Genomic DNA, 15197 nt, shown 5'->3' on the forward strand with positions numbered 1-15197 from the left:
CAATGTCCTTCTTGGAGTGTGAGGCCCAAAACTCAACCCAGTATTTGAGACGCAGCCTCAGCAGTGCCCAGCCCAGGGGCACCATCCCTGCCCTGCTCCTGCTGCCCACACCACTGCTGCTGCAGGCCAGGCTGCTGGGAGCCTTCTTCCAGGTAGTTCTAGAGCCAGAAAGTCTCCTAGGGTCTCTCTTAGCCCAAAATTACTTCTGCCAAGAGTTCTCTGCCCCTCCTCCTGCCACAGAGGGCTCTCGGGGTCCCCGCACGGCCCCCACCAGCCGCAGCAGCCAGGACCCTGCTCTGCCAGAGGCTCAGCTGCCACCTCCCGGCCTCGGCTCCCCTCTCCTGCTGCACGGAGGGCCCCGAGGAGGCTCGAGGACACACCTCTCTCCTCCTTCTCCTCTTCTTCCTCCTCCTCCTCGCCAGAGCCTGCAGAGGGAGGACAAACCAGGAGGCATTTTGGGGCCCGGGCTCCTCCTTGACACTGAGGCAGGGCCCGAGGCCTCCCCGGCCCTTACCCCTGCGGCTGGCGGCGGGGCGGCGGCGGGGCGGCGGCAGGCCCGGCCGGCGGAGCTGCGGGGGAGAGGGGACGTTACCGGGGGTCACACAGGGGGAACCGCGGGGGAGGCCCCGGGAGGGGGCGGGGGAGGCCCAGCCCCGCGCCCACCGGCTCGGCCCGGGCGCCCTCCCCGGCCATGGCGCCGGCCGCGATCAGCGGGGAGCAGGCGGCGCAGCGCCCCTGGCGGCAGGGAGCAGGCGGCGCAGCGCCCCTGGCGGCAGGGAGCAGGCGGCGCAGCGCCCCTGGCGGCAGGGAGCAGGCGGCGCAGCGCCCCTGGCGGCCGGCAGCGGCGGCGCAGCGCCCCTGGCGGCAGGGAGCAGGCGGCGCAGCGCCCCTGGCGGCAGGGAGCAGGCGGCGCAGCGCCCCTGGCGGCAGGGAGCAGGCGGCGCAGCGCCCCTGGCGGCAGGGAGCGGCGGCGCAGCGCCCCTGGCGGCCGGGAGCAGGCGGCGCAGCGCCCCTGGCGGCAGGGAGCAGGCGGCGCAGCGCCCCTGGCGGCCGGCAGCGGCGGCGCCGGAAGTGGCAGCGGAAGCGGCGGCTGATGGGGCGGCAGCTCCGCGGCGCCGGCACCGGCAGCGGCACCGACCCGCAGGTAGGGCTGGGCTGGGTCGTTCCGCGCCGGAGGGGGTCCCGCGGTGTATCCCGGCAGGACGGGAGAGGCGGGACCGCGCAGGCTGCCGGTGCTGTCCCCCGGGAGGCTGTAGGGGGTCGCTGGGGGCAGGGATCCCGGAGGGCACGGAGGGGCCCCGCCACGGTACGGTGCCAGCACCGGGCCCACAGGGGTCCGGCTGGTCCTCAAGGTGCTGGCGGCGACAGGGCCCTTCCCATAGGGCGGGGGGAGGGTGTAGGGGGGTTGCAGGGTGCTGGGGACAGGGGCCATGGGAGGGGTGGTGGAGGAGCAGCGACCCTGCCGGGTTGGGGGAGGGTCTCGGGGGTAGCGGAAGAGCTGGGACCCCGCGGGGTGCTGGTGCTGGCCCTCGGGGAGGCAGAGCGCCTCGCCTTGGAGGTTGGGGCCAAGGACACCAGGGACCGAAGCAGAAGGGCACTGAAATCCCAGGATCCATGCAGCTGGCAGAGCCCTGCAGCTCCCCCAGCCCAGCCCTCCCCCCAGCACTGAAGGCTCAGCACCAAACCCTGTCCCTCAGCACCAGCTCCACACGGGGCTGCAACACCCCCAGGGAGGGAGACTCCAGCCCTGCCCTGGGCAGCCCCTTCCAAGCTTTGGGAACCCTCCCAGGGCAGGAAGATTTCCTGAGAGCCAGCCTCAGCCTCCTCTGCTCCAGCCTCAACACCCCCAGCTCCCTCAGCTGCTCCTCATAGGCCATGTTTTCCTGGCCTGGTAGAGGAGCAGAGACCCCCGAGGGTGCCAGAACTGTTCCCTGGAGGGTTTTGGGGGGTTACCTGGGATCCTGGAGGACGACTCCCTCACAGGTGGATGGAGAATCAGGACACCCCTATCCCACAAGACCCCTGGGGTGCCAGTCCCCTCCCCGTTTGGGTGGCAAGCAAGGTCCCAAGCTGGGGTGAAGCTCCCACACAGGGTCAGTCTTCTGCTCCCCTCCAGAGGTCTGGGGGGCACCCATCACCAACTCCATGTCCTGCAGCCCTTCCACCCCTCTTTCAGGGACCTTTTCTGCATGGCTGAGTAACTGCCCCCTCCCCCCCCCTCCCTGCTGTCCCTTCAGGCTGTTCTCCTGGAGGAAAATACCTTTATGTCACCCCAAAAGTAATTTATTATCCAAATGAGGTTAAAATCAGGCAAGAGGAGCCAAGAGTGGGGTGGGGGAGGGACAGGTGGAGAATCCAACAGGCATTAAATAACCCACAACCCACCCCCCACCCCCCCCAGCTTTTATTCACGCCAAGCTCTCATAAGTGAGCCTCGCCCAGCCGGGGGCGTTGCGGAGCCTGGGTGGGTGCCCAGGAGGACTCCGCTCCCGGAGGGGTTAAAAGCTGTGGGCTGTGGGGAGGCGGCGAGCGGCTCTGCAGGGCATCAGGCCGTTGGCCAGGTGCCAGCGCACCTCCCAGCGCAGCGCCGCCCGCGGCTTCTCGCTGGGCACCACGTAGGTGTTGGGCACGAAGGGGCGCTGCGGCTTGGCGGGCAGCTCGGGCGGGCAGCGCATCTGCTCCCGGATGGCCCTGCGCAGCTCCTCCCGCGGGGCCTCCCCCGGGATCCCGAACCTCTCCCACTCCCGTTTGTACTCCCTGTACTTGGCCACGCAGTCGGTCTTGACTCGGGGCGGTCCCAGCGGCTCCAGCCGAGGGGGCATGAAGGATTTGGGCACTGTGCTGCACTGCGAAGTGCGAGAGCTGCGGCTCGGCAAGTCCCTGAGGATGAAGAGGGGACTGTCCCCGGGGGACTCGTGGGGGAAGCTGGAGCTGCTGGTCCCCATCTGCCCCTCAGAGATGCTGTCTGGGCTCAGAGGCACTGTCTGCCCCTCAGAGATGCTGTCTTCAGCCCCGGGCTGAAGCGTTTCCTCCCTCAGTCTCCACACCTTGGGGTCGTACTCAGACTCATCAGAAACCTCCACTCTTCCATCAGGTCTGTGCCTCAGCACCTTCCTCTTCATCACCAACCTCCTGGTGCCCCTCTGCTCCTCGGGCAGGGCTGGCTGCACCCCCGAGGAGAGAGAGGCCTCGGAGTAGGGGTCCTCAGAGGGCTGTGTCCACTCCTCACTGTCTTCTTGCTGGGCATACAGGGCCAGCGTGGCTGCCAGCTGCTCCTCATCCTCTGGAGGGACCTGGCCAAGCCCATGCAGTCCTGTCAGCTCCTCCATGATTGCCACCAAGCTGCAAGAAAATATGCTAGAGTTAATTTGTGTCAGGTTGGAGCTGGATAAAGCCATCAGGGAAGCTCTAACTCTCAAACTCTAGAGTTCAGGGAAGTTGGTTTAGGCTGGGGGGATCTGTGCTGTGCTGCTTAAGCTCCTGCTGCCAGCAGAAGGCTCCTTCACCCTCAGGCAGTCTGCAGGGGGCACCAAGCTGGGTGGCTGTGTTGAGCTGCTGCAGGGTTGGAGGCTCTGCAGAGGGACCTGGCCAGGCTGCAGGGATGAGCCAAGGGGATGAGGTTCAATAAGGCCAAGGGCTGGGTCCTGCCCTTGGCTCACCACAACCCCAGCAAGGCTCCAGGCTGGGGCAGGGGGGCTGCAAACTGCACCAGAGAGGTTCAGGCTGGAGGTGAGGAGAAAGTTCTTCCCAGCAAGAGAGGTTGGCCCTTGGGATGTGCTGCCCAGGGAGGTGGGGGAGTCCCCATCCCTGGAGGTGTTCAAAAAGGCTTGGATGTGGCACTTGGAGCCATGGTTGAGTCGTCAGGAGGCGTTAGGGATTAGGTTGGACTTGGTGATCTCTGAGGTCTTTCCCCAGCTGGCTGCTGCTGTGACTCCAAGTGCTGACATCCTGCGGTTCCTTCCCTTGCAGAGCCCAGGGAGCTGCCAGCAACTACTTCAGGCTCCATGGCAGAGGGGAGCACAGCTCCCGATCCAGAGCAGCTCCTGAGGAGGGTGCAGGAGCTGGAAGAGGAGGTGAAGCGGCTGCAGGAGAAGCTCCAGGAGGACAGCAGGGGAGGGGAGGCTGCTGCAGGCCCCGGGAGGGGCAGGAAACGGCAGCAGAGGCCTTTCGACTTCGGCGCCCACGGCCGCAGGCGCGTGGCACTGAAGATTGCCTACCTGGGCTGGGGCTACCAGGGCTTTGCCAGCCAGGAGAACACCAGCAACACCGTGGAGGAGAAGCTCTTCGAGGCCTTGAAGAAGACACGGCTGGTGGACAGCCGGCAGACCTCCAACTACCACCGCTGCGGCCGCACCGACAAGGGGGTCAGCGCCTTCGGACAGGTCAGCTCCCCCCGGGGCCCGGCTGCCAGCGGGGAGGCAGGGCCAGGGGAGGTGCTCTCCACCAGGCAGCAGGGGGTGGGCTTTGAAAGCCATCAGCTTTGAAGATGAGGCTGGTGATGAGCTGCTGCAGTGGGGTGATGGCTGCAGAGCCTCAGCAGTGCCAGAGCTTTGCCAGTTGCCACACCTGTGCCACGGTTCCCTCGCTGGTGCCAGTTCTCTCCAGCTCAGCACCACTCTTTTCCACATCAGTCCTAATTTTCCCCCTCTTGGTGCCAGTTCTCTCTATTAACAGCCCCAGCTTTCCATATTACAGCTTCACAGCATTGGCTTGAAAGGGACCCTCCAAGGTCATCTTTGTCCAACCCCCCTGCAGGCAGCAGGGACACCAACTAGAGCAGGCTGCTCAGGGCCTCATCTGTGGCCTCCTCTGGAGCCTCTCCAGCAGCTCCAGGTCTCTCTGGTGTTGAGGGCTCCAGAGCTGGCCCCAGCCTTGCAGGTGAGGTCTCCCCAGAGCAGAGCAGAGGGGCAGGATCCTCTCTCCAGCTCTGGCCACACTGCTCTGGATGCAGCCCAGGCTGCCCTTGGCCTCCTGTGCTGCCAGTGCCCATTGCTGGCTCCTGCCCAGCTGCTCCCCCCCAGCACCCCCAAGGCCTTCCCTGCAGGGCTGCTCTCACTCTCCTCCCCCCCAGCCTGGGCTGATACCCAGGGTTGCCCTGACCCAGGGGCAGGACCTTGCCCTTGGCCTTATTGAACCTCCTGAGGTTCTCCTCAGCACAGCTCTGCAGCCTGTCCTAACATTGTATCTTGGTGCCAGTTTTTCCATACTGGAGCCAATTTTCCCCACATTAGTCCTCATTTTTGATATTAGTCCTAATTTTCCATCCTAGTGCCAGGTTTTTTCCACATTGGTGCCTGTTTATTTCCCCCTCTTAGCACCAGTCCTCATACTTATCCCAATTTTCCATCCCAGCCCTACTTTTCCCCACCCTGATGCCATTTTTTCCTCCCCAGGGGCCTTTTTTGGGATGACAAAATGGGATTTAGGCTGCAGCTCCCCCAGGGGGAGCACAGGGAGATGTCCCTTCCTCGGGAGCTGCTCTCCTGCCAATTCCACAAACCCCCCCAAATGCAGTTCCTGGCTGGCTTCCTGCAGCCTCCTGCAGCTGAATTCCTGCCTGCAAGGGGCTGAGGGGAGGCACAGCCAGCGGAAGGGAGCGTGGGAGCAGGATCTGGAGGGAAGGGAGGCACCGAGCCATGGGAGCAGGCACAGCCACAGCTTCGTGCTCAGGCCAGGCTGGCCCAGCCTGGGAGCTGGAGCTGGCTCAGCTTTGCCTCAGAACTGGATCACTTCTGCCTTGCTGGAGTAGTTTGGGCATGGAGCTGGCTCCGGTTTTCCTTACTGGGGTGGTGTGGGCTCAGGGCTGGCATGGTCGCGCCCCCCCCGGCCCGGCCGGGGCTCAGGGCTGCCCTCAGCTGTGCCCCCCAGGCCCGGCCAGGGCTCAGGGCTGGGCTGTCTGCTCTCCTTCAGGAGATGAGTCACACAAAGTAAGCTCTGGGTCAGCCTTGAAGCATGCTGGCACCTGTGTCGTCATCCCCACACCAGGCTTCCCAGCCAGCCAGGCTGCTCCTGCCTTCAGCATCTCCTCCAGCAAAAAAAGAGGGCGCAGAATCAGCTGAGATCCTGAAGTCTGCCTGAAGCTGTTCCCAGCCCAGGCTCCCTCCGTAGGCAGCCCGCAGCTCTCTGGTTTATTAAAGGAACGGGTGGCATCTGGCAGCAGCTCTGCAGAGGCACCCACAGGCAGGGGTGGCGAGATGCCCGTTTCAGACACCTTCCTCTGGAGGAGATCCTGAAGGGGAGTGGGTGGAGCCCGGCGGCGGCACGGAGCCGGCCGGTGCCTAACCCTGGTGTCCCTCGCTCCGCAGGTGATCTCCCTGGACCTGCGCTCCAGCCTCCCGGAGCGGGGCCAGCCGCAGGGCGGCGGGGGGCAGCAGGAGCTGCGCTACACTCACATGCTCAACAGGGTGCTGCCGGCCGACATCCGGGTGCTGGCCTGGGCGCCGGTGGGCCCCGACTTCAGCGCCCGCTTCAGCTGCCTGCACAGGACCTACCGCTACTTCTTCCCCCGCGGCGGGCTGGACGTGGGGCGCATGCACGCGGCGGCGCAGCGCTTCGTGGGCACCCACGACTTCCGCAACCTCTGCAAGATGGACGTGGCCAACGGCGTCCTGGCCTTCCGCCGCACCGTGCTGCGCGCCGCCGTCGGCCGCCTGCCGCCCGCCGCGCCGGCCGAGCCGCCCGACCCCTTCCAGCTCTGCCAGTTCGAGGTGACCGGGCAGGCCTTCCTCTACCACCAGGTGCGCTGCATGATGGCCATCCTCTTCCTCGTCGGCCAGGGCGTGGAGAGCCCAGAGGTCATCGACGAGCTGCTGGACGTGGAGAAGAACCCCCGGAAGCCGCAGTACAGGTAGGGGAGCAGGGCGCAGCCCCTGTGGGCTGCACCTCGCTGCCTCTCTGCCCCACGGCGACGCAAGCTGCCGGGGGCCTCCGCAGGAGGAGTCCAGAGAGGTCCTGGGGCTCCTCCCCCCCAGACAAGCTTCTGACAGCTTCGATCCTTGGGTTTCTCGTTAGGACTGTTCCGTTTCCAGAGGAGAAGGCGATGAGTGTGGCAGGCAGCAGAGGCTGATGGGAGGCTTGCTCACAGCAACAGCTGACACCTGCTCTCTTTCTCCCCAGCATGGCTGTGGAGTTTCCCCTGGTCCTCTACAACTGTGAGTTCGAGAACCTGCAGTGGCTGTACGACCGCGACGTGCAGGAGTTCAACGTCACCCACCTGCAGCAGCTGTGGGCCAGCCACGCTGTCAAGACCCAAGTGCTGAGGGACATGTTACAGGGGCTGGAGGCTGCCCCCGTGCCTGCTGACGACAGTAAGGGAGGGGCTCGTGGGGACAGGGTCGTGTAAGGTTGGACACATCCTCTGAGATGAAGTGGGGAATGGTTTGGGTGGGAAGGAACCTCCAAAGCTCCTCCAGGGCAGCCCCCTGCAGCCCCCCAGGGACATCCCCAAGCACAGCAGGTTGCTCCCAGCCCCAACCAACCTCAGCTGCCCTGCTGCCAGCCATGGGGCAGCTCCACCTCTCTGGGCAGCCTGGGCCAGGCTCTCCCCAGCCTCAGGCTCAACCATTTCTCCTTCTCTCCCCTCTCAAGCTCCCTCTTTGCCTTCCCAACCATCCCCTCTTGGCCTGGCCCAGCAGGCCCTGCTCCAGCCTCTGTCCCCAGCTTGCTTCAGGTGCTGGGAGGCCACCAGAAGGTGTCCCTGGAGCCTTCTCCTCTGCAGGCTGCCCAAGGCCAACTCTCTCAGCCTGGCTCCCAGCAGAGGGCTTCCAGCCCTGCCAGCACTGCTGTGGCCTCCTCTGGCCCTGCTGCCCCAGCTCCCTGCCTGTGCTGAGGGCTCCAGAGCTGCCCCAGCCCTGCAGGGGGGGTGAGCAGAGCCCAGCAGAGGGGCAGAATCCCCTCCCTGCCCCTGCTGCCCACCCTGCTGGGGCTCAGCCCAGGCCAGGCTGGGGCTGGGCTGGCAGTGCTGGGTGCCGGCTCCTGGCCAGCTCTGCACCCCCAGCACCCCCAAGGCCTTCTCCTCAGGGCTGCTCTGCAGCCCTTCATCCCCAGCCTGGCCTGGCACTGGGGTTGCCCTGACCCAGCTGCAGGACCTTGCCCTTGGCCTTGTTGATCCTCAGGAGGATCACCAGTCCCACTTCTCCAGCTTGTCCACATTCCTCTGGATGACAGGATTGAGTTCAACTAATAACTGAGTCTATATCAAAGCTGAAGTGTTCACCCAAGACAGCAAAAGGAACAGAATTTATGGAGCTCCAGTGAAGGACAAGCTCACATGCACACCAACTTACCTCTAACTCATACCCCAATGCACAGAAACCACAGAGCCCCAGCATGGTGTGGGTTGGGAGGGACCTCTGGAGCTCACCCAGCCCAGGCCCTGCCCCAGCAGGGCACCCCCAGCAGCCTGCCCAGGGGCACAGTGCCCAGGGGGGGTTGGAAGCTCTCCACACCAGGACACTCCACAACCTCTCTGGGCAGCCTGCTCCAGGCCTCCAGCACCCTCCCAACAAACAACTTTCTCCTCCTCTTCCCCTCCAACCTCCTGGGCTCCACTCTCTGCCCACTGCCCCTTGGCCTGGCCCTGGGCACCACTCAGCAGAGGCTGGCCCCAGCCTCTTGCCCCCCAGGGGCCCTTCAGCTCTTGCTGAGCATTGCTGAGCATTGCTCTGGGGCTGCTCTGCTGCAGGCTCTCAGCCCCAGGGCTCTCAGCCTTGGCTCCTGCCAGAGCTGCTCCAGGCCCCTCAGCAGCTTCCTAGCCCTAAATGTTCTCTCAGTAGAAAACAAGGAAGCCACTTGGTGTGGACATCACTTGATTAGAAGCAGAGAAAAACTCCACCCACACAGCAGGTTTATGACTTCACTCTTGGGTCTCTACATCTCTTTCCCACTTTCTCCCTGCCTCTGTGATCAGGACTGCAGGCAAAGAGCTTAGAATGCTAGCAGGATGGGGAACAGGTTGTAGAAATCATAGAATCACAGAACTGTCAGGGCTGGAAGGGAGCTCAAGGCTCAGCCAGCTCCAACCCCCTGCCATGGGCAGGGACACCTCACACCACAGCAGGTTGCTCACAGCCCCCTCCAGCCTGGCTGCAAACACCTCCAGGCAGGAGGCTTCCACCACCTCCCTGGGCAGCCTGGGCTACAAAGGGGTAATGAAGCAGATTATGCAAACAAGTGCTGCTCTTCTAATCCCATTACAGGCCCAGGGAGCAGCACAACCATCCCGTGGGGGGAGCTGAAGCCTCCCCTGCAGAGCCAGGCCAGCAGCTTCATGGAAGGCGTCCGAGCCCGCACCTACAAACCGCTGCTGGCGCGGCCCAAGTGCGAGGGGCTGGAGTCCAGGATCCGGCACTTCGTGCGCAGGGGCCGCATCGAGACCCCCCCCGGGCTGCCCCCGGCCGGGGAGGAGCAGCAGCAGCCCCCCGAGGCCAAGAGGAGTCACCAGGGAACCGCCCTGGAGGGCGGGGGTGGCGCAGAGCAGCCTCCCAAAAGGGTCTGCGTGGAGGTGGAGTGATGGTGCCGGGGGGGGGGGGGGGGGGGGGAGCTTGGTGCCCAGGGTGGGTCGGGGCAAAAAGAGGCATTTTTTTTCAGGGCTATTTTTATAAATTTCATGAAGTCTTGCAGAGTGCTGCTGTGTCTGGGGGCTGCCTCAGCCCCCTTGGGTTTTCTCAGCTGACAAAACAAAGCCTTTACACAGTGCTGATTTTATAGGTGCCAGGAAAGTCTGTGCAGTGCTGCTGTGCCTGGGGGGGGGCTGTGCCTGCCTGCCCCCCCCCACCCCCCACCCTTTATGACCAAAGGGTGCAGCTTGCCAGGGCTCCATGCCCAGGACACCTGTGGCATGCTGCTGTGCCTGGGGGGGGCTGTGCCTGCCTGCCCCCCTCCCCCCTTTATGACCAAAGGGTGCAGCTTGCCAGGGCTCCAAGGAAGGACACCTGTGGCATACTGCTGTGCCTGGGGGGTGGGAAGGCACTGGGGGCAGCTCAGCCCCCTTCGGTTTTCTTAATTGGCCAAAAAAAAAAAGGCACTTTTCATGGTGCTAACTTCATAGCTCCCAGGACCGTGTGTGCAGTGCTGCTGTGTTTGGGGTCTGGGAGCCCTTCAGCCCCCTCGGGGCCCCTCACCCTGCTTCGGTTCTTTGTGAATTGACCCCAAAAATGCAGTTTTTAGTGCCGTTTTTATACACTATAAGGTGTGGTTTTTTGGTGGGTTCCAGTCTGGGGAAGGGGGGTGGAGGACACTCAGCCCTCTCAGAGCCTCTCATTCCGCATTTAATTGCCCCAAATTGCAGGAGCTGAGTGCTGCTGTTACGCCTTGCAGGAGCGCTCCTGCAGTGCTGCTGTGTCTAGGGTCAGAGGGGGGTGCCTGGGAGCCGATCGGGGGTCCCTCGGTCCCCCCAGAGCCTCTCGCCCTGCTTTGACTCCTGGCTGAGCCCAGACTGCAGCTTTTTAGTGCAGTGTTTATGGACCCCACGAGACCGCCCTCCGCTGTGGGGACCTTGCTGAGGCCCACCCCACCTGCTCGGGCTCGGGCTCCCGCCCGCAGCCCGCACGCCGCCGTACCTGGCAGGACGCAGCCGCTGCCCTCCTCCCGCCGCGATTGTTGCCGAGGCCACCGCCAACCGTCGCCGGCATTTAAACCGCCGGACGGGGCCCGTCGCTGCGACTCCATTGGGCAGCGTGGGTGTCGCTCAGCCGGTGGCTCCCCCCTTCCGATTGGGCTCGGGGGGCCTTCGCCCCGCCTCCGCGACGCTGCCATTGGTCGGAAGGGGGAGGAGGGGAAAGCGGCAGGAAGATGGCGGCGACCAGCGTCGGCTGCGGGCTGTGGCGGCGGCTTACGGCCGGCATGGGCCAGGCCGTGCGGGCTGCCAGCGGTGCCGCCGGCGGTGCCGGGCGAGCGGCGGCAGCGGCGGAGGAGGAGGAGGCTCAGGCTCCGCGTGCGGAGAAGCTGGCGGAGCAGCTGCGAGCGCGAAAAAGGGAGGAGGAGAAGCGAGAGGTGAGCGGGCAGCGACGTGTGCGGCCCGGGCGGGCCCTGAGGGGAGCGGCTGAGGGAGTACAGCTCCGGCCTGCCCCGCAGGCTGCCCGCCCGGCCGCGGCTGGGATGAGGACCAACGGCGCCGAGAACCCTGCCCTTAGCTCGCAACCCCAGGAACGCTCCGGGTTGGAGGCAGGGTGGCTGCAAACTGCCCCGTGGGAAAAGGTGGAGGATGTTGGTTGGCAGCAGCTGCAGAGGAGCCAGGGGGTGCCCAGCTGGGCAAGAAGGCCACCAGCAGCCTGGCCTGCAGCAGCAATGCTGTGGGCAGCAGGAGCAGGGCAGGGATTGTGCCCCTGGGCTGGGCACTGCTGAGGCCACCCCTGGAGTGCTGCCTTCAGCTCTGGGCTGCTGGCTCCCAGCAGCACCTTGAGAGGCTGCAGCAGGGCCAGAGAAGGGTAAGGAAGCTGGGGAAGGGTCTGGAGAGCAAGAAGAAAGGTCTGGAGAACTCTTGAAAAGCAGCTGAGGGACCTAGGGTTGTTCATCGTGGAGAAAAGGAGGCTGAGAGAAGACTTTCTGGCTCTCTACTGTGAATGGAGGTTGAGGTGATGTGGGGCCTTGGGCTCTTCTCCCAAGGAACAAGTGACAGCACAAGAGGGAATGGCCTCAAGTTGTACCAGGGCAAGTTTAGGTTGGATTTGAGGAACAATTTCAGCCTCTTGAGGAGCTGCCCAGGGCAGTGGTGAAGTCCCCATCCCTGGAGGGGTTTCAAATCTGTGTAGATGTGGTGCTGAGGGCCATGGTTTAGTGGTGCCCTGGCAGTGCTGGGCTGAGGGCTGGACTCCAGGGCCTGACTCCTCCATCCACAATGGTTCTGTGATTCTCTGGCCATGCACCTTACAGCACTGCTCAGGAGCAAGGAGTGGGAGCAGATGGGAAGCAAGTGAAGGTCATACAGGAGCTGCTCAGCCTCCACTGAGGGCTCTCCCTGCTCCCCTCAGGTGCCCAGGGACCCAGCGCAGAGACGGGTGTGGGAGCTGGCCAGGCTGAGCAGGCAGCTGCAGCAGGTCCACCCCAACGTGCTGGCCAAGATCCTCAAGGAGGGAACCTTGTTCCAGAACGAGGAGGTTGTGGTGATCAACAAACCCTACGGCCTGCCCGTGCACGGTGAGGCCGCGCGGCTGCGCCGAGGCATCCCCTGTCCCCGTCCTCCCCAGGCTGAGCTTTCCTTCCTGGGGAGGAATGTGGAGGGTTTGTCACCTTCCTGTCACTGCCTCCATCTTATGTTTTGAGGTGAACCTCTCCCCTGATTCCTTTGTGGGCCCTGCAGGAGGCCCTGGGATCAAGAACTGCATCACTGACGTGCTGCCAATCTTGGCCAAGATGCTGGAGAACATGAAAGCTGAACCCCTGCACCTCTGCCACCGGCTGGACAAAGAGACCACAGGTGTGATGGTGTTGGCACGGAGCAAGGAGGTGGCAGACAGGGTCAGGCTCCTCTTCAAGACACGGCAGGTGGAGAAGACCTACTGGTAGGAAAGGGCTGGGTGGAGAAATGGCTTCCAGAGGTTAAAGAAGGGCTTGAGGAGTGGCTGAGGGGACTGTCAGAAGGGTCTGTGAAGGGGCTGAAGAGGGGCTGAAGGGACTGCAGGGTGTGAGGCTCTGTAGCAGCACTGTGTCTTTCTTTCTCTCCCCTCAAGCCTCGTTTTTGGGACTGGCTCATGAGAAGAGGGATCTAGGGAGGGTTCCCCTCCTGCTGGTGTAACCCCCATCCCCCACCCCAGACCTCTGCCTTCCCTCCCCAGGGCAATCACCCTGGGGGAGCCTGACCCTGCCGAGGGCATCGTGGAGATCCCCATCGTGGAGAAGGCAGTGCAGAGCCACCAGTCCCACTACAAGGTGAGCCACGCCCGGCCTGCTGGCCCCCGCTGCCCCTGCCCCTGCCCCCGCTCACCCTCTCTCCACCCTGCAGATGACTCTGGCGCCCAGCTACCGCCTGTGCGCGGCGGGCGGGCAGCCGGTGCGGACGCGCCGGCAGCGCGGTGCCGAGAGCGCGGTCACACGGTACCGGCGCCTGGCCAGCGCCGCCGCCTGCTCGCTGCTGGAGCTGCAGCCCGTCACAGGTGAGACTCCCTGGCGCCCCCGACACACGCCCCATCCCCAACTCCCCCCCGGCGGCCAGCCCCCCTCCCCCCCCCCGCCCTGCAGCTAGCCCCAGGGGCCAGCCCCCGCCTACCCCCTCCCACCACGGCCAGCCCCTGCCCCTGCAGCCCTGGAGACCTGAAAGGACTTTTGGGTTCAGCTCTGGGGATGCAGCCCCCCTGGGCTGGGGACTGCAGCTGTGCAGCTCTCTGGTGATTGGGGCTCAGGAGTGGCCATGGGGGGAGGTGGGAGCTGAGGCCTGGCACAGCTGGCTGTCACCCATGATAGAATCACAGAGTGCAGTGAGTTGGAAGGGACCCTTCAGGAAGGAATTCTTCCCCCTGAGAGTGGGGAGACACTGGCACAGGTTCCCAGGGAGGTTGTGGCTGCCCCCTCCTGGAGGTGTGCAAGGCCAGGCTGGATGAGGCCTTGAGCAAGCCAGGCTGGCAACCCTGCACTAACCCATGGCAGGGAGATTGGAACTGGATGATCTTTCAGGCCCCTTCCAACCCAAACCCTTCAATGATTCTATGATCTGGTCCAACTCTCCTGCACTGAGCAGGGACATCCCCACCCAGCTCAGGTCGCTCAGGGCCCCATCAAATCTGACCCTGAGTGACTCCAGGGATGGGGCCTCCACCTATCTCTGGCAACCTGCTCCAGTGTTTCAGTGTTTCTCCTCCTTTCAGGGGTGAAGCACCAGATCCGAGTCCACCTGGCCTATGGCTTGGGCTGCCCCATCCTGGGGGATCACAAATACTCCCACTGGAGCAAGCTGGCACCGCAGGTGAGGCAGCTCCTGGAGCTGGGTCCATCCCCTCCGTGCCCCCAGCTCCTCCCAGGCCGGGGTTTTCCCCTGCCAGCTGCAGAGAGGAGGCTGAGGCAGGGCTGTGTTGTGTCCTCCCCACAGAAGCTCCCTGAGGTCACCTTGAGGAGGCTGAAGCTGCGGCAGAGCAAGGCTCGGCACCTGCCCCTGCACCTCCACGCCCAGCGCCTCTGCCTGCCGCTGGGCCGGCGCCTCGAGCTGGTCTGCAAGCCCCCCCCCTTCTTCCTGAGGACGCTGGAGAAGCTGCAGCTGGACATCAGCAAGGACTGAGGAGTGCTGCTCCTCATCGCCACCGCCTGGGCGGCCGCCCTGGATCCAGCAGTGCCGTGGAGGCTGCAGTCTGCTGCTTGCCAGAGACCTCCTGTCCTGGTGGTGGTGTTGGTGGCCTCAGACCAGGTAGCTGCCTGTGCTGCTGGCCCTGCTGTGGGGCAGGAGCGTGGCTGGAGAGCCTCTTGTCTGGGCAAACGAGGCTGGGCAGAGACTGGCTTTGGCCCAGTCCCTGGTTTGAACTTTGTGAGCAATAAAAGGTCCTGAGTCCTGCTGGGGTCGTGTCTGTGTGCTCAGCCTGGTGGATCTCGGCCGCTGGCCTCTGTCCCTCCTGCTTTGAGGGCTGTCCAGAGCCACTAGCAGCTTCTCCTCCCACCCTAGCACTCCACACTTGGCTTTGGAGACTCTCTCTCTCCAAAACCCATGGAAAGCTCAGTTTGGCAGCTCCTGGGGGCTGTTTGGCTGTGCCCAGAGGATTTCCTCCACTTGGCTGGGCAGTTCTGGGACTCCCTCTGCTCTGTGCTGCCAGAGGCCTTGGCACAGGATTCTGGGAGCAGCTCCACTCCAGGAGGATCTTTCCTGCCCCACCACCTCTCCTGATTTGCTCACTGCTTGTTTCTAGATCCTGATGAAAGGATCCTTCTCCCTCAGGAACTTGCTGTGGAGCCAGGTGCCTCCTCAGGGCATGAGGGAAGGAGAGTGGTGAGGCTGAAAAGCTGGGCGGCCTCAAAATGGTGGCCAGCAGCATTCGGTGTCTTGTGGCCTGGCCCCAAAGGTGGGCACTGGGACTTTCTCCAGCCCCCTTGGCTGATTTGGGTGCTGGAAAAGGCCATTTCTGCCCCACTGTGGACCTGGCTTCTTGGCAGGGCAGTTCCCTGTGTCCCAGCTCTCTGCTTCTGAAGATGAGGTGAAAGTAGCTGGGGAGCCTCATAGCCCTTGAACATGCCACCAAAAATACATCATCTTATGAGAGAGGGACCTAAAACCACCAGGA

The 15197-nt window shown here is 64.1% G+C and overlaps 3 protein-coding genes across 3 annotated transcripts; 2 read left to right on the top strand and 1 right to left on the bottom strand.

The window, feature by feature from the left end:
* Positions 1-2498: 2498 nt before the first annotated feature.
* HYLS1 (HYLS1 centriolar and ciliogenesis associated) lies at positions 2499-3442 on the bottom strand. The gene has a single exon (XM_009905965.2). The coding sequence runs from the start codon at positions 3327-3329 to the stop codon at positions 2499-2501; it is 831 nt and encodes a 276-aa protein (XP_009904267.2). The 5' UTR covers positions 3330-3442.
* Positions 3443-3972: 530 nt separating this feature from the next.
* On the top strand, positions 3973-9511 carry PUS3 (pseudouridine synthase 3). Its single transcript, XM_054176018.1, has 4 exons — positions 3973-4382; positions 6306-6847; positions 7117-7307; positions 9198-9511. Exons 1-4 carry the CDS (start codon positions 4005-4007, stop codon positions 9509-9511), a joined length of 1425 nt encoding a protein of 474 aa, XP_054031993.1. The 5' UTR covers positions 3973-4004.
* A 1280-nt stretch (positions 9512-10791) lies between these two features.
* RPUSD4 (RNA pseudouridine synthase D4) lies at positions 10792-14210 on the top strand. Its single transcript, XM_054176019.1, has 8 exons — positions 10792-11010; positions 11391-11426; positions 11970-12135; positions 12299-12500; positions 12774-12867; positions 12941-13091; positions 13800-13897; positions 14021-14210. The coding sequence occupies exons 1-8, from the start codon at positions 10792-10794 to the stop codon at positions 14204-14206; spliced, it is 1152 nt and encodes a 383-aa protein (XP_054031994.1). The 3' UTR covers positions 14207-14210.
* The last annotated feature ends 987 nt before the right edge of the window (positions 14211-15197 follow it).

This window comes from Dryobates pubescens, chromosome 34 (genome assembly GCF_014839835.1).
Source record: "Dryobates pubescens isolate bDryPub1 chromosome 34, bDryPub1.pri, whole genome shotgun sequence".
Taxonomy (NCBI): Eukaryota; Metazoa; Chordata; class Aves; order Piciformes; family Picidae; genus Dryobates; species Dryobates pubescens.